We start from the raw sequence: 18,314 nt of genomic DNA on the forward strand, positions 1-18,314 counted from the left end.
ACTTGATAATGTCTCAAGGTCCCTTCCAATTCTAATGTTCTACGATTATTACTGCAGTATAGCAAAATGATGATTAATACTATGTTCTTTATTAAGATCGTCTTCACAGCCACATGTGACCATTTGATCACCTGTTCTACATCCAAAAGAGATTGGATACAGAGGTGTGATTTCAAATACAGTTCTTCACTTACCTACATCTCCATGCTCATACACGTATGTGCCAATGTCCAGTAGTTGTTGAGGAGAACTTAAATGAGAAATAATACTACTTAGCACTTTCATATAGTGACTTACAAATATTAACTAATGAATACTGACCACATCCCCATCTACTATATATTTGAGAGGATCTGTGTGTCTATCTCTGTCCATCCGTCTGTGAGGCATTTGTTTAAGAACTCCTAAACAGTAAAAGTCGGCTCCCGGCAGCAGCTGTGGGCTGGGCCACATGGCCTCAAGCTGTAGCCACTGGCCAGCCATGGGGAGAAGCCAGCAGGCAGGCCACATGGCCCCCCTCATCCCATCCTGCCCCAGGCTGGCATCAGGGAGATGCCAATGGATGGGCTGTGTGGCCTCTGCTGCTATGGGTCAATGGCTGCTCTCATCCCCTGCTATGACTCCTGTACCCTCTGCCCTCCTCCCTGAACCCCCATCATTCCCTAACCCTGTCCCCTGTACCCCCACATCCTAAGCCCCTGGCCTGAGCCCCTCCCCACCCCAACCCTGACTCCTGCATCCACCATACCTCCATCCCCATACCCTGAGTGCCTCACATCCCCAAGACCTTGCCCTGATACCTGCCTCCTAGGACCCAAGCAATGCCAGCTAAATCTTCTAGTAAGGGAATATGCAAATGTTATCCTTATTCTACAGTTGTGGAAGCAACAATAAACAAAGTTGTGTTTAGGGGCAAAAGCATACAAGGAGTGAGTGGTGTATGGACGGGAAAGGTAGCTAGTTTGATAGCTGAGGTCTTGGAAGACTCAGAGTGAATTTGATGCTCTTGATATAGAGTAACCTTGGACAAGACTTTAAAGATATTTAGTTGTGGCTCCACTCAGCTGTCAAGTAATTTAGATGGCTAAGATACGTGGGCCTTGCAATGCTGAGAAGAACAACACCTAAATAACTATAGAAATCTGAGCCTTGACCACTTTATGCCTCAGCTCTCCTTCTGTAAAAGGGGATGACAAGAAAGTACTAGCTCCCCTGGGCTGGCCTTAGGGACCAGGTGGCCTGCGTGGCCCTGGGCCAGCCTCAAGGAGGTGCCAGTGGGCAGCCTGAGCATCCCCTGACATCGCATGCCAGTCCCAGAGAGCAGCTGCTCACCTCCTCTGACCTCCCCCCGACAAACATCCCAACTCTCCTCCCTGACCTCCACCACACACATCCCAACCCCCTGCTCTGACTCCTGCACCCTATCTCCTCCCTGAGGTCCCCCACTCCTTTCAACCCCCTACTCTGTCTCTTGCACCTCCTATGCTGAGTCTCTCCTCACGCTCCAACCCTGGCTCCTGCAACTCCCACACTCCAGCCCTCTACCCTGAGTACCTTCTTGTACACCAATCCTGATTCCTGCACCTCCTCACCCCAGCCTCCTATCTTGAGCCCCCCACATCTCCAAACCCCTGCCCTGACATCTGCACTCCCCATACCTCCAAACCCCCTGCCCTGAAGGACCGAGCAATGCCAGGTATGTTTTCTAGTGGCAACTAGTACAATAGCAAATGACATAAATTTGTAAACTACAAGTTAAGAAACAAAAAATTGAAAATTCTGTTCTGACATCTGTTCCATCAAACCATTCTTGAAACAGTTAAAATAATTTTTTGTCAGAGCTAACACATTCCCACTGAACATTTTCAGTTTGTAAAATATGGCACGTTCCCATGGAAAAGCTTTGCATCAGAACATTTTGTCCTTGCTCTTCATTCATTGTAATTCAGGACTACTTTACTTAGGCTTTACATTATGTGCCTCTTGGCTTCCAGCAGTCAGAGGCACAGGAATGAAACGAGTCTGAATAAATAACATTTGCTACTGCATATGGGCTTGAGCCTGCAAGCTGTTGAGCACTTACTAAAAGATGCTGTATGATTCCAAGTGATGTCACTCTAACACCCAGAGCCAGTTCTGCAAAGCACTGAACACTCTCACCTCCAGTGGAAGAATGAATGGAAGCCACCCAAAAAAGAGGACCTCTGAAAATACTTACAGTTGTCAGTCATGTATGAGTTGATTTTGCCTTGATACAACTCCCAGTCTATCTTTCAGTCTCTGAGGCAGTAGTCTTTAAAATGCTACCAGACCAATTTGTTGTTTTTTAAGTTTATACTCTCCAGCGCCAGTGGAACAATTTTTGGGTGGGGATGCTGAGATGCACCCTCTCTTCTCCTGGCTGGGCCACAGCTGGAGGTGAGTGCCCAGCCCTAGGCTAGAGCCAGAAGTGAAGCCCAGCAGCCAGGACCCAGAGCGGCAACAGCAGGGTCAGTGGCTGGGACCCTAGGTGGGTGTGGGCATGCAGCTGGGACACTAGTGCAGAGCCAGAGTGGGCACAAAGCCTGATGGTTCTGCACCACCCGCAGCATCTCTACTTCCTGCGCTTGTAGCTTTCAAAGACTTTATTTTAAATTAACACATGCTATAGATCCCTCCCCCACCACACATTTGCACTATGTTAAAAAATGTATGTAGCAAGTGTACATTGTAACAAAATAACACAACTATAGAATTATATCTATACAGGCATGAACACAAATATGTGATGCATGATATCAAGAACGTTCAGGTGTTTAATGCCTAATTTGCTTCAGTCCTCACTAAATGTGTTAATATGACCTAATATTTAACACAATTAATATTAGCAAGGGCAAAGAAACACAAGCCAGAATAAAGAAAGACCAAGTTAAAGAACAGTGAGATGAATTAGATGTATTCAGGTCAGTAGGGCATGGTGACTTCATCTTAGGACACTTAACCAGATGAAGCAATCTGAGAATTGTTAGGCATTATCTTTGATAACTCCTGGAGGACAAGGTGAGGTTGCAGAAAGCTGGAGAAAGACAAACATTGTTTCATTTTTAAAATGTATGTACTAAAAGAACCTGGAAAATTAGAGTAAGCCTAATTTTGATACCTGGAAAGATACTGGAACAAATTATTAAACAAGTTTGTAGCTATCTACAGGAAAACAGGATTATAATAGACAACATGGATTTGGCAAGAACAAACTATGCCAAATCAACCTAATTTTCCTATTTGATAAGGTTTAGGCCTAGTGGATACATGGGAAGCTGTAGATGTGACACATCTTGATTTTAATAAGGCTTTTGACACAGGCCCATGTTGATATTTTTATAAGCCAACTAGGGAAATGTGGTCTAAATCAAATTACTATAAAGTAATCATTGGTTGAAAATCATATTGAAAGTGTATTCATCAATGGTTTGCTATGTAATGGGAGGGTGTATTTGGAGTGGTCCTGCCAGAGTCTGTCTTGATTCCAGTATAATTTTTTTTAAATTAATGACTTGGATAATGGAGTGCTGTGTATGCTTATATAATCTGTGGATGACACCAAGCTGAGAAGGGCTAGCAAGAACTCTGGGTGACGACTGGAATTCAAAATGACCCTGACAAATTAGACAATAGGTCTGAAATCAACAAGATGAAATTCTGTGAAGGTAAGTGCAAAGTATTTCAATGATGAATGTAAAATGCACAACTATGAAATGAGAAACAAGAGGCTAGACCAGAGGTGAGCAATAATTTTTTATGTGGGACCACTCTGAGAATTTGGTAAATGGTCAAGGGCTGCGCTCTTCCATGATGTTAATGGAGGAGGTGCAGGATCTGGGATGCTGGTTAGATGCAGAAAGGAGCTTGGGGTAAGGGAGGAAGTTTGGGTGAAGAAGCTGTGATCTGGATCATTGGACTGGGGTTCAGGGAGTTGGATTGTGACCTAGGGCAGAGAATTGGGGTACAGCATGAGGTTCAGAGGTTTGAATGTGAGCTAGGGCAGGAGGTGACTGTGATTTGGGGCAAGGTATTGGGGTGCTGGATTTGGGAGAGGGTATGGGTGCAGAAGGGGGGCAGAGGAGTTTGGAATATAGAGTAGGGAGGCAGGAGTAGGGGGCAGGGAGTTGGGGAAGGAAGGAGCTATGGTGCCAGAGGTAGGCTCTGGCCAGGAGACTTACCAGACAGTAGTCCATTTCTGAATCAACTTTCCTGCCTGCCTCATCCTCACACAGGCTGCAGCTATGTGCTCTGTGAATAACTACACACCCCTTGTGCTTCATGGCTGCTTGTTATTGAAACAGGCTCCCAGTTTCTGGCCAGAAGCCAGTCAATGGGATTGTGCTGAGGGCAGGAGCAGTTCCTAAAGCTTTCCCTCCTCTCCTCGGGGCTCAGTTTTTAAAGTGAAATTGCCCTGCAGCCACATTTCTGAGCAGTGTGTGGGTGGGGCGAGGCAAATAGGGAGCCTGCAGTATCAAATTCGGCCTTTGAGCCGTATTTTGCCCAGGCTTGGGCTAGACAGTAGTAATACTGTAAAGGATCTGTGGGGGATAATAGATCTTTGGAGTGGAGCCTGGAGCTGGAGCACGGAGCAGTGGAGCTGCAGGTTTTTGCCCAGAGCTGGAGCACAGAAAATCTTGACTGCTCCACTGTCCAGTTTTTTTTTTTCATTTTCAATCCAAAATGAATGATATTTTAGAAAGAAAGTCCTAAAGGTGCCAAAAAGTTTCAGATTGGATAACAATTGATATTAACATCTACTTTATCACTTTACGTAATATGTCACAGTTATTCTCACTTCGGCCAAAATCATGATTTAATGTACAGATACAAAATTACAAAGTTTTTTGGAGATATGTTTTATTAAAGAATCAGATAATTATCAGACATCCGGCAACACTGCATACTGCTCCCACCCTTGTGCCAAGGTTAGGCGAGTACGTACTCGCATAGATTAGTTAGATAAGTATGTGTTTATTTTCAACCTTGTAATGTGTAGCCTCGTTACTTCCCAACAATGAATGTTGTGGCACATACCAAATTTCATTGATAGATCTATATTAAAGCGTTTTTGAGATATTAATTAAAAACTTGGAAAATATTTTGAATATTTTATCGCAAAATTTAATAAGAAAAACTAACGTCCAATTTATAAATAAAAAAATTATATTAATTATGTATATTAAAATTTTATAGTTAAAAATTAAGTTGAGTTGGAGGATGGAGCGGAGTCGGAGCAGTGCTGGAGCAGTCACTATTGGTGCCGGAGCGGAGCTGGAGCAGAGCAATTCAAAATTTTGATTGCTCCAAATCTCTGGGGATTAACAAATTTAATATGAGCTAACACAGAGATGCAATTGCAAAAAGACTTATATGCAGTGGTGCATTAACAAGAATGTTGTAAGAAAGACACAAGTTAATTTTCCAACTTTTCTTGCTTAGGTCTCAGCATTTTGTGACCATAATTGTGCTTCATACTTAATAAAAATGTAGACAAATTGGAATGAAGTCCAGAGATGATCAATAAGAAAAATTAATAATTAGATAAGCTGATTTATAAGGAAAGAGCAAATGAATCGGGCATGTTTAGTCTTGAGAAAAGAAGACTGGGCGCGGGAGGTGGGGAGACATGACAACAGTCTTCAAATGTGATGAAGGCTGTTATAAAGAGGACTGTGTACAATTGTTTTCCGTGTCCTCTGAATGTAGGAGATAAACAATCTGCTTAATCTATGGCAAGAGAGATTATGTTAGTTAGTAAGAAAGAATTTCTTAATATCTATGGGTATGTATGTCTACACTGCCACCCTAGTTCGAACTACGGGCAGGTAGTTCTAACTACAGGGCATTTAAAAATGATGGCGCCTGGGATATTTAAATCCCGGGCTTCATTTGCAAGTCCGAATGCCTACATTAGTCACCCCAGTTCAAACTAGGGTGGCAGTGTAGACATACTATGATAGTTAAGCTCTGGAACAGGCTTCCAAGGGAGGCTGTGGATTTTCCATTATTGGAAGTTTTTAAGAACAGGTTAGAGAAACACCCAATAGGAATGGTTTATGTATACTTGGCCCTGCTGCAGTGCAGGGAACTAGAGTATGTGATCTCCTCTCATGGTCCCATCTAATTCTCTATTTCTCTGCTTTAAAATAGCATTATTTGTCCAGATGATTCTCAATCATTTAGTACAGTGGCCCCCAACCTTTTGGGGTTGCCTGGGACCTGGGGCACAAGAATGGCTCGGGCCGGCCTTGGTCACTATGCGGGCGCACATAAATGCTCCAGCGGGCTCACACAAACGTCCTGGCAGGCACCATGGCGCCCACGGGCACCACGTTGGGGACCATTGATTTAGTATTTTGCTTTTCAGTACTGAATACTGGGAATTCGCTTGTGCTTCTATAGTTTTAAAATGCCATTCTGTTTTAAATTTTGTGAGTGAATGGATTGCTTGTGAGAGCGAGGGATGTAAATAAAATGCTAGTGAAAAGTTTTCAGAATTTCAGAGAAAATGACATACTTTCCATAGGTGTTTTGGGCCTTAAGTGGAATGGAATAGAAAAGTACATCACTGCTCTAGTATTAGGTTTGTTGAACCAACCTACACATGGAAAGGAGTATATTCTTTTTTAAATACTCTATTTTCAGTGAATTGCATAGGGAACTGTTTGCATATAAAAAACTTAAGAAACAACAAATAGTCTGGTAGCACTTTAAAGACTAATAAAGCATAGATGGTATCTTGAGCTTTCCTGGGTATAACCCAAGAAGTAGGTTGTACCCATGAAAGCTCAAGATACCATCTACATGTTTTGTTAGTCTTTAAAGTGGTACCAGACTATTTGTTGGTTTTTTTAAAGTTTTTCCTGTTAGAGACTAACTTGGCTACCCCACTGAAGCTATTTGCATATAGAACTCTATTGATTTTAAAATTTAATAGGAGTTCCCCCAATGACGGCTTTTCTTCTCTAGTCTTCCATAAGCAAAGAGTTCCAGATGTGTTGGTTGTTAGATTTGATTGTCGGTATTGTGGTCATTTTCTGACCAAGTCTATTTCATTTTTAACTTGAAACCTTAGGGATCTTCTCCACAGCCCACTGAAGTCAATGGAAACACCCCCATTGAATTCAGTGGGCTTTTGATTAAATCCCCAAATCAGGTTTTGAACCAGAGTTTCCAGAGGCAAAATGCTAGTTTGCTGAGCCACTGGCTATTCAGTACACTAGGAAATTGTCTATCTCGTTCATGCCGCGTGTAGCCGCGGGCACGGAGTCCAAACTAGCGGACATTTAAAAATGGCGGCGCCCGGCAACATGAAAATGAAGCCCGGGAAATTCAAATCCCGGGCTTCATTTGCAAGTTCAAATGCCTACATTAACCACCCTAGTTCGAACTAGGGTGGTAGTGTAGACGTACCCTCAGACTGCAAAGTTAACTGTACAGGATAAAGAGTGTGCTCATACTTTCCTCGATCAGTCAGATCTTCCATTAGCATCAGTTAGTTTTCAAAGGCAGTTATGGAATGGTTTTCTCAATTACATGTCTCTGCTTTCTTTGTTATGAGCATATTCCATGTATGTCTAATCTTTATTCTGTTGTATTAATTATACAACACCTTAGTTGTGAATTGTACTTTCGATAGGTATAAAATACAGGTCTTTCCCCGGAACAGCTAATGTTCTATATTGTCAACTACATTCATTCACCCACATTGCATGTTAAGTCACACCTGTGCAACCCTTGTTGAATATAGTGTGTGTGGAGGGGGAGGGGTGTTTACACAGATATAAAAGACTAGAAATTGTTACACTCTAGGGGCTATATGGTTTCATTACATTCCATCCTACCAAAGTCAAAGCACTTCCCAAAAGGGCCATCACATAAACAGCAATTTATTGATTAGAGCATCTGGAGCATTATTGACCAAAGGGGCGGAGGATGGGGGGTGAGGGAAATACTATGGAAGCTAAACATCAGTTCAAGTGATGATCCTACGAGTAACCTTGCATTCACTATAGTTTCATTTGAAAATGTTCCTTACATTAAAAAATATATTCTTTCAAATATGTGGATACTGCAGTAAGTTTCATAATACCAAGAATAGCTGTTACAACATGGCTTTATTTAGAGAACTATAATCTGACATCAGACACTTATCTCCATTAGCAATATAAATATTTAAACTGATAGTGTGTCAAATATACGTCAGCCATGAATATATAAATACATCATGAAACATGATTCAGTCCTGAAGAAAATGTCCATTAGCCAGTAGAAGCAGGTGCCTAGATAGAGTTTTGTATTGTGATCAGTTCCCCAAGCTTTCATGCATAATGAATGCAGCCAGTGTATACAATGGGGTGCCATAGTAGATGGATATAAAGGACAGCTTATGTACTGACATGTTGAAAGGTTTTCCTGTAACTTTACAATTAGCAAAACTGCTATAGTGCTAATGAGGAAGCCAACTTTTTCTTTGGGTATTCCACTGAAAATGATGTTCTCAGAGTATCCATAGAATTCTCCATCTGGGTGGAGTCTGATTTGTTGCACATTCTAGGCAGACAGCCTTTGTAGAGTTCCCTGGATTTCTTTCTGAAATGCTTGCCAACAATGACATACAATACTGGGTTAAGACAGCTGTTGCTATAAGCACAGTATACAGCTAGCTGAGACACCAAATCACTGATTTCTTTAGCAGTGCAGCCAGAAATGATGTCTACTTGAAATAGTATGTCAACAAATGTGGTGATCTGGAAAGGCAGCCAGCAAATGATAAACAGCAAAAGGACAGAAAGGACCAAAGTGGTGGCTCTTTTCTCTGTCTGGACTTCTGTGAGTCTTTGCATTTTGTTGTTTTGTAAGGCTCTGATTATTTGAATCGTACAATAGGTGATTACGCTGAGGGGGATCAAAAAGCCCACAGTATTCAGCAAAGCATGTGTTGCAATTATCCAGTGTTTGGATGGATAATGAAGAATGCAGGCTGTGCCACTGATTTCTGCCACATAATGGAGAGACCGGAACACTAGAACAGGAGAGCATACGAGCAAAGCAGACACCCAGATCACAAGGCTGTTCCATTTGGCACATGTACCTCGTCGCATACGGCCAAGAGACATGGTTTTCACCAGGGCCAGGTAGCGATCGATGCTCACCATCATCAGAAAATAAATACTAGAATAGAAGTTCATGTAAATGATTGCATTGACAGCCTTACAAAGGAACATGCCAAAAGGCCACTGAAACTTATTAGCGATATTAATGGCCCAGAAAGGTAAACCGCAAACTAACATCAAGTCAGCAAATGCAAGGTTTGCCAGGTAAATTTCAGCCACTGTGCAGCGACTCTTGTGGAAACACAAAACACTGAGAACAAAGCCATTCTCTATCACTCCCAGGACAAAAATGAGCCAAAGGAACATAGGCTGATATATATAGAGCCACTCCCATGCATCTGAAGAAGTGCAGGCAGAACTGCTGTTTTCTGATGTGTTGTGTAAAAAAGATTGATTGGTTCCAAGCTTCCAGGTAGTTGTCTCACTGAAAAATACCGTAACATTTTCTGCTGTGCTGGAATTCATTTCTGTGCTGGAAAATAAAAGGTGAAATAAGATAATTGTATCGCACATCACTGCTAAAGACATGATACATCAAGTAAAAATGACCAATTGTTTATACTCCCTATTGTTTATACTTCCTAGGAGCATGTCTTGTAACAGAATGCAGATTGGGGATTAATTGCATAGCATGTGATTTATCCTCTTACAGATACTACATATTTGCAGAAGTTTTGAGAAAGTAACCACTGAAGTTTCCAGGTGGACCTAGTTCAACTGACTGAAACCAGAAGAGATGAAACAGCAGCAGATGTGTGGGCACGCTGGTGTACTATGACTGAGGCTGGGACAAAGTGTTTTTATGAATCATTATATTGCTAGAATTTAACCATTTTTTGAAACTTTAAGCAGGCTGTTGGATTCCTTCATGGTTTATCTTTTTGTAGTGTTAATGGTGGTCTCCTATGTGTGGTACTTGTGGCATGTCACTTGTTATTTTATATCCTGCCTTGAAAAGTGGTGACTTGGTTTCTACAGGACATGATGATCCTTTCTCCCTCTTTCTTTAATGGTTTTTAGACTACAGTGATATGATTATTGTCAGCAGCTAAGCACCACATTTTTAAAAGCAACCACATAATATACAACTGCGATTTTGCATTGGTAAGTTTGTGAGTGCAAAACCTGCATCAATCAAACTGGGTTGCTGCCTTCTAATGGCTGAATTCATATGCATATTTTTGTGCATCTATAACACCCTGCCTGATCCACAGGAGGTATGAATGTTGGAGCCCTGGGAGGAGAGCCCTGCTTTTAGTTTCGGAGGACTCTATTGGCCAAGAAGGTGTCTGTTACCCAAACTTATGTATGTCCAGGATGGCTGTGGGACAATTTTGATGTGACACCTGCTTTGAGAATGTGACCTGCATTGTTAAATTGCACACAGTTGGTACACCTTCATGTTTTGGGGAGGAGCTTCAGAGGCACAAATATCTGTTGGCGTCTAAATTCTGTTGAGTTCCCTTGGGAGTTGGGTGCCACTGTGGGTCTCTGAAAATTTTCCCCATGCTTGTTACTATTGTATCCATACATATATAGATTCTGGACCAGCAAGCACCATTGTGATCTTCTGACTTTCTGCATAACACAAGTCATAGAAATCTCATGAAATAATTATTAGACCAGATTTTTTAGACAAACATCTCATTGTGATTTAAAAATTGTCAATGATGAGTAATGCACCACCTCCTTGTTTGAAACTGCTGCAATTCTTCTGGAATAGTGGACACTAGAGTAGGATGCAGTTTTCCAGAAGTGGTCATACCCAGAGGCAAATACAGAAACAATATAGCCTCTTTACTCCTACTCGAGATTTCTCTATTTATATAGTCAAGTGCATGCTATGATATTTTAAAATTTTAACACATTTTTTCCAGAGCTTAAGTGTAGTTGTCAAGGCTGAGAGATAGACATGCAGCTTGCCTTATGGCAAGTCTTTTAAAATGTCACACTTTATATTAATCCTTTGATTAAAAATACATCTGAAACAGTTTCCAATCAGGTCAGTTGACTGATACAGCTGTAAACTTGACAGCAAAAGTACAACTTTAGTTTTCATTGAAAGGTTACTGTCTCTTATTCATGTATAAGCTGTTCTCTGGTTATTGCATTTGCTACCTGACAAGCTGGAACACTATATAAAAATGTGCTTGATTGGAAGCAGGTTTACTGCAAAACTGACACTAATTCATTATTGCTGTAGTACCTTGAAATCCCAGTCAAGATCAGGTTTCTTGCATGCAAGATGCTGTAATGGAAGGTAAAAAAAAAAAAAGACAATATCAGCTCCAGTGTTTATAAGGGTAGATGTCAGATCGGGCAGGAAAGGTGAATGAAACAGACAGATATAGCTAGGGAGATGAGGTAACTTGAAAGGGAACTGAGTGTAGTCAACAAGTAGATATCATTACCAGTTCTGTATCCTTCCCTTATGAGCAAGATTAAACTCCGTATCCATTCAGTTTCATGGTGAGTTCAATGATTTCAACTCTCCAGAATTTAGGTTGTCCAAAATATAACATCTCCTGCTATCTATTTGTAAACTCAGAAGCATATCCCCATTCTTTAATTTAATTTGCCTTCAAATTCCTACCTACTTTTGTCACCCTACCTGTTTAACTATTGTCTGAAGAATTAGCAACATGGCACAGTGAGTTTCATTGTGACCTAAGATCCTGGGAACATCTTGATTTGTGGAGCTGTTTGCGTATAATTAGTGTGGATTTATTTACTATAATTTGAAGCCAAACACACTCATCCTGGGAGTTTTCAGTGTAGCAGTGTATATATTTTGATTGCATCCTTTCTCCTCCCCCTTGTATATTGCACATTGTTTTATATTGTAAAAGCTCTTTGGTGCCAGAGTCATGTCTTTGTGTGAACTCCCTTCCTGCAGGCCAGGTAGAATGTTAAGTCTCCAGGATCATGACATCCACCATTCTAAGCAAGACCATCACAATAAATTGTACGATACCAGCAAAATGTCATAGAAATCCCTTGAAATAAGCTCCGGTGGGCTTTTCTCATCTTCTCTATTCTGTCCTCTACTACAAAATGCTGAAGTCACTTAGCAAAAGTCCAGTGCAGGGAGTGGCCATCTCTCACCCAGTTCCATACAACACTGGTATTAAGGCGACAGTGCTAATATTTAACTAAATATCTGAGAACTCCTAGGCTGTAGTACTGTCCACGTAACGTACTAGAAATCACTTTTTGTTTTACTCCTTCCTTCCTGTAGCACTTACATAGTTATGCCATAAATGTACTCAGCAGACTGGTGGATGACTGCCAATCAATTGGTCATTCCCAAACAGAAATCGTGTAGGATGTTGCAATTAAACAAAAGCGGTTTATCTTCCTGTTAATAAAATAAAAGGCTTTAAATTGTTGGAAAGCATTATAAGACTCCTTTATTTTGTGCTCTGTGATTGAACATATGAACATATTTAAAAAAATATTCCTTTGCAATTCAAAGAAAATTCACGAAGGTTGTGAAATTGCTTGGCAAGTTATTGTTTCTTTTCTTCATAATTATGAGTAGCAGAAGAAGAATATTCCACTGCAGAATATTAATTTAACAGCAAATAGCACCACAATAAGGCAAGAGTTTGTGTTTTAGGATACTTCTGCCTCATCTCATTTTTTTGGGATTAAATTTTGGAGTCCTGGGAGTTTACTCATATACCCAGGAAGCTAAGTAGCACTTACATCTTCAACTTTAGCATGAGAAACTCGGGGATCCTCTGACCAAGTGTGGGGTTTGGGGTTCCTCTGTCTGTGCGGAAAAGTTGGCAGAAGGGGCAGAGCCAGGGCTAGCCTTCCCCAAAGGGGGCACCACTCACTGCTCTTGCCTTCAAAGACCAACTAGCTCTTTTGGCCTGTGTGGAGCCATGGTCCAACCCTCACCCTTATCCTGGTCCATCATCCGCTGAACTCAATAGGAAGACTCCCATTGACCTCAGTGGGCATTGCAACAAGCTGCCTCTGCTTCTGTGCCCTCTTTGAATTACTTAGTACTGAAGTGACCTGGGTCTAGGTTCCCCATGAGGACTATTGCCAATCCCTGAACTGAGCGAAAAGATAGACGGGAATCTTGGGTTCTACCCTATCTTTCCCATCTGTAAACAGGGGCTAGCCAAAATTTGGCCCAAGGAGAGTATGAAGCTTTGGAGATGAAAAGCATGTTGCAAGAGTTAAATATTGTTATACATGTGGTATAGATTATGAATGAATTTATGAATATTTCTTAATCAGAATTTTAAGGTTAGTTTAGGTCATATATTTATATAATGCAACAAGTTAGTATTCTCTGTAGTGTAGCATAGACAAGCACACATTTCATTTTCCCACTTGTTTACATTACATATTTACTGAATGATCCATGATTTACACAGCTGTGGAAATGCTAAGTGTCCTTAAGCTTCAATTTTCAAATATTTACAGTGACCTCATATGGCCATTAGCATATTTATGATAAATTATGTGACAATAAATAATAGTTACATGTTTACACTCAGAGTGTAAATATTGACCATGAAAGACACAGGGTAAAACCTGAGATGGTGCCTTTGCAAGGATGGGTTGGTTTAATTTCTTTCTTTAAACACTGTCAAATGCTATAGAAAATCATCACAGCTAAATTTAAATGGCTAGGGAACCTCTGCTGAAATAACTTGGCAAAGAGCTCAGGGTTTAACTTGGAGAATCATTCGTCTCATCTTTGTTTTGCTGCAGATTTGTTTGCACAGTTCTCTGTGTAGCTACTTATCTTGTCTCTCACAAGGACAGACATTAACAGTAACTGCTTCCTTTGCTCTGAAGTCACTCTTCAAACTGCAGACTGCGGAACTACTGAGATTTAATTATTTAACACAATGAACCTTTCCTGGAGCTGTTTAGGTCTCTAGTCTCCTGGGGGGGAGGGGTCTCCTATTTTATAAAATATTTGCACATTCTGAAGTTATCTGATTAAAATGCCAGTTGAAGTAGGGTTGAACCCAGTCACCACAGGCTTTCATGACTCGACCAATAGCTAGGTACTCCATCAGATGCCTTGTGGTGGGGGGTAAACACCACAGGGGTGAATCAAGGAAGTGGAAGCTACAGGGGAGGACCTGGAGGGAGAAGACCAGGAGTGGAGCAGGTTGGAGTTTCCCTTTATTCAGAGTGAGAAAGGAGCTAGCCCCAGTAGTAGGCCCTGTAAAAAGGGTGCCAGCGAAGTAGCCTTGTGGTTGGTGTTCTTTATCTGGAACAAGGGCCTCAGTAGGACTAAAAGCTCAATTCAGAATGGATGGAGATGGCTTTTGTTTGTTTGCTGTTTTCTGTTGGAAGAGACAGGGAGGAAACCTGGGAGTCTAGAGCTTTGTGAGAAAAGTGGGACTGTAGAGAGCCCTGGCTAGGAGGAATGCTGGGTTGATAATTAAGGTTTTGAAAGCCACTGTTTTGGGACACTGAAGGGGACTTTAAGGTGACCTGGCTGGAGGTCTGAGTCACCATACAAAGCCTACCATAGTGGGACAAAGTGGCTGTTGGGCAGGGACACCCAACGTAGAGAGCCTGCTGTGCAATGTCCAGTCATCAAGAACTGTACTCCCTACGAAGTCACCCTTCTACATGCTGCCTGAGGAAGTGTGAATAACTTCCATTCCCCCTTACCAACACTTAAAGAAGCAAGAGACTGTATAATTAAAATAAAAATCCCCTTGCTTGACAATGGTGGCTTGCACTAACTAGCTATGTCAAAACTTTATAAAAGCCTTTAGCATATTTGAAGACTGTGATCATGTCCACACTGTCCCATTTTCTTTCCTCAACACTAACTATGCCCAGTTTTCTTAGACTTTCCTTGTAAGTCACGTTTTCTCAACTTTTATTTTTTTTGTTGTTTTTTACCTCTGGACTCACCAATTGGTCCATATCTGTTCTAAAACATGGCACCCAGAACCACAGAATCATAGAACACTGGAACTTAGAGGGACCTCAAGAGGTCATAAAGTTCAGTCCCCTGACCTCATGTCAGGACCAAGCACTGTCTAGCTCATCCCTGACAGGTGTCTGTCTAACCTGCTTTTAAATATCTCCAGTGATGGAGGTTCCACAACTTCCCTAGGCAATTTATTCCAGTGTTTAATCATCCTGACAGTTAGGAAGTTTTTCCTGATGTCCAACCTAAACCCCCTTGCTGCAGTTTAAGCCCTTTGCTTCTTGTCCTATAATCAGAGGCCAAGGAGAATTTTTTCTCCCTTCTCCTTTTAGATAGCCTGAGAGAGGACTTGATGGCAGTTTTCAGGTATGTCTACACTATATTGATCTATTGGAAAAAGGTACGCAAATTGCACTCCACAGCTTGTGTACTTTTTTCAGATAGTTTTTTTGGAAGAGGCTTTTCTAAACTTTGGCCCGTCTACACTGGGCCAAATTTTGGAAAAACTTTCTTTTTCAGAAGAGACCTTCTTCATCATGGGAGGAAGACAGGGCTTCTGAAAGAGTGTGTCTGCTCTTCCACAAAAAAAAAAAAAAAAAAAAAAAAAAAAAAAAAAAGCAGAACAACAGATGTGTTCCCTGGATGCAGAGGTTTTCTGGGATAGCAAATCCCATTACCTCAGCCACCCTGGAAGCTACATGGGGTAAACATCTTTGAAGAGGTGTTTTTCCCTTGGGTGGCATGGAGTCTAGGGAAGGGAGGGGAGGCATGGCTGGGGCTGATCCAGGGCTTCTCCTGGCAAGTGATGAGGAGACTAGGGCTCCTTTAGGCAGCAGAGGTGTGGGGACATTGGGCTTTAGCTGACCTAGGGCTCCTCAGGGCTACAGGGGAGGCTTGTGGCTCTAGTTTCAGGAGCATGGGGTACATGAGTAGAAGGGACAGAGTCAGGGGCTAGCCTCTCCAAAGGGGGGCTCTACCCACCTTCCACTGTGAAGTGATCTTGTCTGTAACAGGTGTAGCTCAACTCCTTGAAACCAACAGCATCTGGCAATAAAAGCCCAGGTGTCAAGGCCTCTGCAGAACTTGCTCTCTCCATGCAGTCTAATAATAAGGATATACCATCACCAGAGTGGTCAGAGTATTCCCTGAGTTCTAGACACTGGACACTCACAAAATTACCAGGTTTGCTATCTCTAAGTGGATTGTGTACACAACAGCTTGTTTGGTTCAACTGAGGATTGACTCTTTTAGAACATCACAACACTGGATATATTTATCCTGAAAACAATCATAAGGTTATTATACAAAACTATGATTTAAGAGGTGGTGAGTAACAGAAATAGAAATCTATTGTATATTCGTGAGAGTTTGTCTGTTTATTTGAGAACTCCTACTAAACAGTAAGGCTACGTCTAGACTGGCATGATTTTCCGCAAATGCTTTTAACGGAAAAGTTCTAGTTTGGCACGGACGCTTTTGTGCAAAAGCACTTTTTGAGGAAAAGCATCTGTGCCAATCTAGACGCGGTTTTGCACAAGAAAGCCCCGATCGCCATTTTCGCCATTGGGGCTTTTTTGTGCAAAACAGTTTTTAGCTGTCTACACTGGCCCTCTTGCGCAAATACATTTGCACAAGAGGGCTTTTTCCCAAACGGGAGCAGCATAGTATTTGCGCAAGAACACTGACAATCTTACATAAGATCGTAAGTGTTCTTGCACAAATTCAAGCTGCCAGTGTAGACAGCTAGCAAGTTTTTCCCGCAAAAGCAGCTGCTTTTGCGGGAAAAACTTGCCAGTCTAGATGCAGCCGAAGAGCTAGGACCACCAAATCAAGTATGCAGCTTCCTCTTATCCTCCTAACTTTAAGCAATGTTAAGAGTTTGGTTGTGCCAGGAAAATGGGATCAATGCAGGGTTGACAAACAGTTTTTTATCAGAGGGATGTATATTCATCTATTTGCCTTGGTTCTCATGTAAACTGAACAAGATATGTCAACACAATGGAAGCCCTCTCTTGTGAATGCAGAAAATGCTGTCCTTTTTCCTTCCTCCTTTTGCGGTTCTTTGTATTCTCAACATACATTGTTGGTCCCCTGACTCAGAATGATTGGTCCTCCGCACTTCTACTCTGGGTTTATTTGTTAATGAGTGCTAACTTAATCCTGGCTTCACATCCTTATGCATACTTGCAGGGCCGGCCCACAACATTTTGGCACCCGAGGTGGGGAGCTCAAATGATGCTCCCATCCACCTTTTCTCCTGCCTGCCTGTTATGTTTCTTGTGCCCTACTTCCTCCAGCACAGCACTCCACCATCTCTGTGCATCTAGAGTACAGAGAGTACATATGAACCAGCAACAGACACAATTTTCTACACTCTGGGTATGTCTAGACTACATGGCTCTGTCGACAGAGCCATGTAGATGAGGTTTCTAGACATAGGGAAATGAAGCGGCTATTTAAATAATCGTCGATTCATTTACATCAAAATGGCTGCTGCAGTGTGCCGATCAGCTGTTTGGCGGCACAGCGCAGTGGTCTGGGTGCTCTGCGGTCCACAAGGGAAGCCCTTGTCGACTGCCCCGTTATGCCTCGTGAAATTTAAATCATCACTTCATTTCCCTATGTCTAGAAACCTCATCTACATGGCTCCATCGACGGAGCCATGTAGTCTAGACATACCCTCTGGATCTTAGGGGCGCCCCTTCACAATCTGGCACCTCAGGCGGCCACCTCAGTTCGCCTCATGGGAAGATTAGCCCAGTATACTTGGTATGCAAACAGGGCTTCCATTGTGTTGATGTACCTTGTTCAATTTACCTGTGAACCAAGGCAAACAGGTGAATATTCCTCCCTCTGACAAAAAAAAACTATCAACCCTGCATTGATTTAGACTTTACTACATTTTCCTCTGTATGTGTGCATGCATGTCTATCTCACAATGCTATCAATAACCAGTGTGACCCAAACTTTCATTCAAGATCTCACATGGAATCATCACAGATAAATATTATAAAGACAGCATGCTAGTTTCAGTGAGTTGGTCAGGCCTATCAGGAGTTGCTGTTATAAAACAGCAACCCCTTTTTCCAGATGGCACTAAAGCAGTTCTTAGGGTTACAGTTCCACTGATATGATGACTCAAATGCAGTGTATGATTTCTTATAAGCCCCAGATATTTTTATAAGTACTACTCCCTAGCCAAAGCGGCGAGGAGTCAGATTCAGACTAACATAGCTACCCCTGATACTCCCTAG

General features: G+C 41.9%; 1 protein-coding gene across 12 annotated transcripts in view; it reads right to left on the reverse strand.

Annotated features, from left to right (window-relative positions):
• Positions 1-6,856: 6,856 nt before the first annotated feature.
• The window catches only part of BDKRB2 (bradykinin receptor B2), a 42,131-nt gene continuing 30,673 nt past the window's right edge, over positions 6,857-18,314 (reverse strand). For 3 of the 12 annotated variants that reach the window (XM_006133705.4, XM_075926627.1, XM_075926628.1), the window contains one exon: positions 6,857-9,609. In XM_006133705.4, the coding sequence (XP_006133767.1) occupies positions 8,463-9,602 (1,140 nt within the window). In that variant the 5' untranslated portion in view covers positions 9,603-9,609 and the 3' untranslated portion in view covers positions 6,857-8,462. Of the gene's footprint in view, positions 9,610-11,343; positions 11,386-12,382; positions 12,496-16,041; positions 16,162-18,314 lie in introns of those variants that run through there. The other 9 variants (XM_075926622.1, XM_075926623.1, XM_075926621.1 and 6 more) reach the window with 9 other exon arrangements.

The sequence above is a fragment of the Pelodiscus sinensis genome, chromosome 4 (genome assembly GCF_049634645.1).
Source record: "Pelodiscus sinensis isolate JC-2024 chromosome 4, ASM4963464v1, whole genome shotgun sequence".
Classification (NCBI taxonomy): Eukaryota; Metazoa; Chordata; order Testudines; family Trionychidae; genus Pelodiscus; species Pelodiscus sinensis.